Source organism: Rhincodon typus, chromosome 32 (assembly GCF_021869965.1).
Source record: "Rhincodon typus isolate 14 chromosome 32, sRhiTyp1.1, whole genome shotgun sequence".
Taxonomy (NCBI): domain Eukaryota; kingdom Metazoa; phylum Chordata; class Chondrichthyes; order Orectolobiformes; family Rhincodontidae; genus Rhincodon; species Rhincodon typus.
Window position 1 is genome coordinate 14578190 of NC_063363.1, and position 3951 is coordinate 14582140.

General features: G+C 39.9%; 1 protein-coding gene across 1 annotated transcript in view; it reads left to right on the forward strand.

The window, feature by feature from the left end:
* Positions 1-1680, forward strand: part of LOC109927321 (heat shock cognate 71 kDa protein-like) — a 6179-nt gene extending 4499 nt beyond the window's left edge. Inside the window, 5 exon segments of the mRNA XM_048615692.1 lie at positions 1-42; positions 148-350; positions 500-698; positions 899-1131; positions 1336-1680. The exon segment at positions 1-42 is cut by the window's left edge and continues 4 nt beyond it. Of these exon segments, the coding sequence (XP_048471649.1) occupies positions 1-42; positions 148-350; positions 500-698; positions 899-1131; positions 1336-1512 (854 nt within the window). The 3' untranslated portion in view covers positions 1513-1680.
* Positions 1681-3951: the final 2271 nt, after the last annotated feature.

Below are 3951 nucleotides of genomic sequence, written 5' to 3' on the forward strand. Positions count from 1 at the left end.
ATAAGAGTATTAACCCTGATGAAGCTGTTGCATATGGTGCAGGTAACTGAAGTATTTTGATTTTGCCTATATTCTCATTGTCTCCCAATTTTTATTGAACTTCTGGTACTTGACTATTGTATTTAATTCATCTCATTCCTCTTTCAGCTGTGCAGGCTGCTATTTTGGCTGGTGACAAGTCTGAGGCTGTGCAAGATCTGCTGCTGCTGGATGTCACTCCTCTGTCACTTGGTATTGAGACTGCTGGTGGTGTAATGACGACATTAATCAAGCGTAACACCACCATTCCAACAAAGCAAACACAGACCTTCACTACCTATTCTGATAATCAGCCTGGTGTGCTAATTCAGGTAAGAATTTTGCTACCAAGTGACTTGATCAAGTGGATTTCTTCTGGCCATAGTTCCAAATAATTAGTGCATGTTGACTTTAGTGCTGATTTTTTTGAATTTCTTCATTGTGAAGTGGCATAAGATTTTTCTCCTTTCTTTTAATTTAGGTGTTCGAGGGTGAGAGAGCTATGACTAAGGATAACAATTTGCTGGGCAAGTTTGAGCTGACTGGAATTCCACCTGCTCCACGGGGTGTGCCTCAAATTGAGGTGACGTTTGATATTGATGCCAATGGTATCTTGAATGTGTCTGCAGTGGACAAGAGCACTGGAAAGGAAAACAAGATCACCATCACAAATGACAAAGGTGAAGAAATTTCACGCACTAACTATGAAACTAACTTTCTGCTGTGATGAAAGATGCCAAAAACCATTCGTAGTTTCCACCAGAAGGCTTGCACCCAATGTTGGCTGAAGTACCTTCCTTGGATGTCTGAGCGTTTCTTTCTTTTTAAAAACAGTACTGCTCTTTAATAACATTGTGTTAATAGTCACTGTCTTTTTTAGGTCGCTTGAGCAAAGAAGAAATTGAACGTATGGTCCAGGAAGCTGAGAAATACAAATCTGAAGATGACCAGCAACGTGAAAAAGTTGCTGCAAAGAATGCTTTGGAATCTTATGCCTTCAACATGAAAGCCACAATTGAGGATGAGAAGCTTAAAGGCAAAGTTGGAGATGATGATAAACAGAAGGTTTTGGACAAATGTAACGAAGTTATCAGCTGGCTAGACAAGAACCAGGTAAGCTACTTAACAGTTGTTTTCTCTCTAACTGGAAGTTCATGCTATGATGAATTGGATACCAAAACCATTCGTAGTTTCCACTAGAACCTTGCCACGGTTATGTTAGCCCACCTTCCTTGGATGTCTGAGCATCACTTCCTGAAGAAAACAATATTATCTTGCTGAACAGTGTAATCACAATTCGTCCCTTTTTTCTTTCAGACTGCTGAAAAAGATGAGTATGAGCACCAACAGAAGGAGCTAGAAAAAATCTGCAATCCTATTATCACAAAACTGTACCAGGGGGCTGGTGGACCACCAGGGGGCTTTCCTGGTGCTGGTGGTGCTCCTTCTGGTGCAGGTGCATCATCTGGTCCAACAATTGAAGAAGTTGATTAAATATAGAAGCATGCCTGTGGTCGCTAGTGTTTGACTGAGATTGGCTAATAAGTGCACTTAAACTGTCTTGTATATTGTTCTAACACAACTGACTTAAGTGCCAAAGTTTTGGATGCACTTGAACATCAATCTATTACTTGTCAGTCTTAATAAAACCTATGACCAGAACTTTTGTTTTTGGGTTTTTAATTCAGTAATACTTGAGTTAACCACTTGAAAGTGCCCTAATTTTGGTTCCAAGGGTAAGTTGTTGTATTTTTTGGAAGCAGAGCACAGGATATTCCAAGCCAGGCCTTGTGGGGAATACTCTTCAGTTGGAAAAAGTATCTGAATGGTAGTTGTCAGTTCTTGTTTTATCAGTTGACTTGTAGTTCAAATCACCCCCAGTTCTAGACAAGTAGAGAATGTGAAATTAAGGCAGACAAGTGGTTCAGGGCAGAGGAATCTGTATAAGTAAAGACTTGAGTACAGCTAAATGCAATAGACAAAAATTGGCACTTCTTTATAGAACTGAAGGTAAACAATTTTAATCCAACTTTTTTTAGATGGTTTTCTGTCCTTGGTATCCTAATGCACTGCCTCCACACACTTTCCCCTGCTGGCTAGCTTGGAAATTTGGAATTTCAGCTCACTCAAGTAAGAATGCTGTTGTGCCTGGCTGCTGAGATTCTTGCTGTGTTGTTCTTTCAGAACAGGCCTGTCTGGAATCTGCTGTTCAGATAGCACTTGTGCTCTCCACCACCGCTGCCACCCCCCAATGCAGTTTCAAAATCCACATTACATCTAGTTTTTGACCAATTCAAAACAATCCCTCAGTCAATATTGTTTTGATGTTCTGTCTTAATGGACTGTAACATTTCAGGGGGGGTGGGGAGGCTAGTTTAACTAGTCTGTGTAGTTTACTGCTTTTCTTTTACAGGGTGTCTCATTTGCAGTTCTTCAATTACTGGAGTCCTTCTAGAAGATGAACATTTTCCAGAAAAGTCACTGCTTGCAGTCACTTTACTGGAAAAACCTCAAATGTAGGCAATTTGCTTGCTTTCAATGCTGTAGATTGCCACTTTCTATTTCCACTGCTTCATATATCTTCCTCATGACTCCTTTGGCCACCTTTTGTTAACCATGAGTGGTTCATCCACATGCAGTTCTGTTGACTGGGATAAATGTGTTGAGTGCTATATTAGCTTAAGTGTGTGCTACTGGTCATGTACTGATGTTCCCTTTATTTCCTAGCCTGTTTTTAGCTAACTCGAAATCTCTACAATTGCATTTAGTTGTGGGTACTAGTTTTGAGATCCAGGTTGCCCTCTTGTAACAGGGTTGAACACAAGGTTCAGTTTGTGATTGCTATACTGTACAAAATTCTTACCCAAGATTTCCTAATTCTATCTCATTACATATAGTGTGATCCTGGGTACATGTGGCATACTACTCCCTAAGAAACAATTGCTGATGTAGTCTGTGTTCAGTGTTAGCCTTGTCTGTCTGATTGTCCAGTCATCAAAAATTTTGAAGTCACCATGGTTCTACCAGACCACAGGGTTGCTCTCATTGGGCAGAGACATCTGGTGGTAGGTCACCAAGCCTTGGGGAGGGAAAGAGAATGGTGGTATCACTGCACTGTGAGCCAGCTGTCCAGACAAACCAATCCCCCAAGGTTTTTGGGAGAACAAAGTTTTCTCAGATTGGGAAGAGGAGTAAAGATCATGAGTCTTTTATGGAGAAAAAGGCAATGGATAAGTCATGGGAACTTGCTGAAGAGGGAGAAAAACAATGTGAGCCAACTTACCTGAAGACAAGACCCACTTAACTGAAATGGAAAGTGCAAAACCACAATTCATACAAGATATGCAGGGGATCAGCCTTTAGACAAATAACTAAAGTGGCAGAATAAGGAAGATAATGTTGTGTAGTATTACCAGTTTCTGGGAATAGTTTATTCAGCTGTAATTAATGATATTGTGAAATAGTTGTATTTTACTGATAAATTTCCTTTCCTTTAAATTTCAAGAGAAACTTCACCCAAAAGTATACTGAGCATTTGGAATCTACTTAATTGTGCATTGAGAAAAGGGTCAGCAGGGCTGTTCTACGTGTTTGTGCTTTAGATTTCAAGTTAAAACAAACTTGTCATTCCTGATGGCCAAGAGTAACACACTTGATTTTCAGCTGTGCTAAGTAACCTGCCAGTACTAGCAATTTTTTTGTTTCAGTTCTGGGTTAATAAAATGCTCAAGTTCCTGCTTTACCTAAGATGAACTGTGAAAGATTACAGCTAGACATGCATATTTACATTTTGTTACTTTATTGCATCTTTCATAAGACAGTGCTCTTCAGATTGTACACAGTTGTGGGATTAAAGCTCATTGATGGTCACAGCTTTGATCTGAACAGCTTTGAGACTGAATTTCAGCAACTGGTTATTGGGTACAAGTGCAT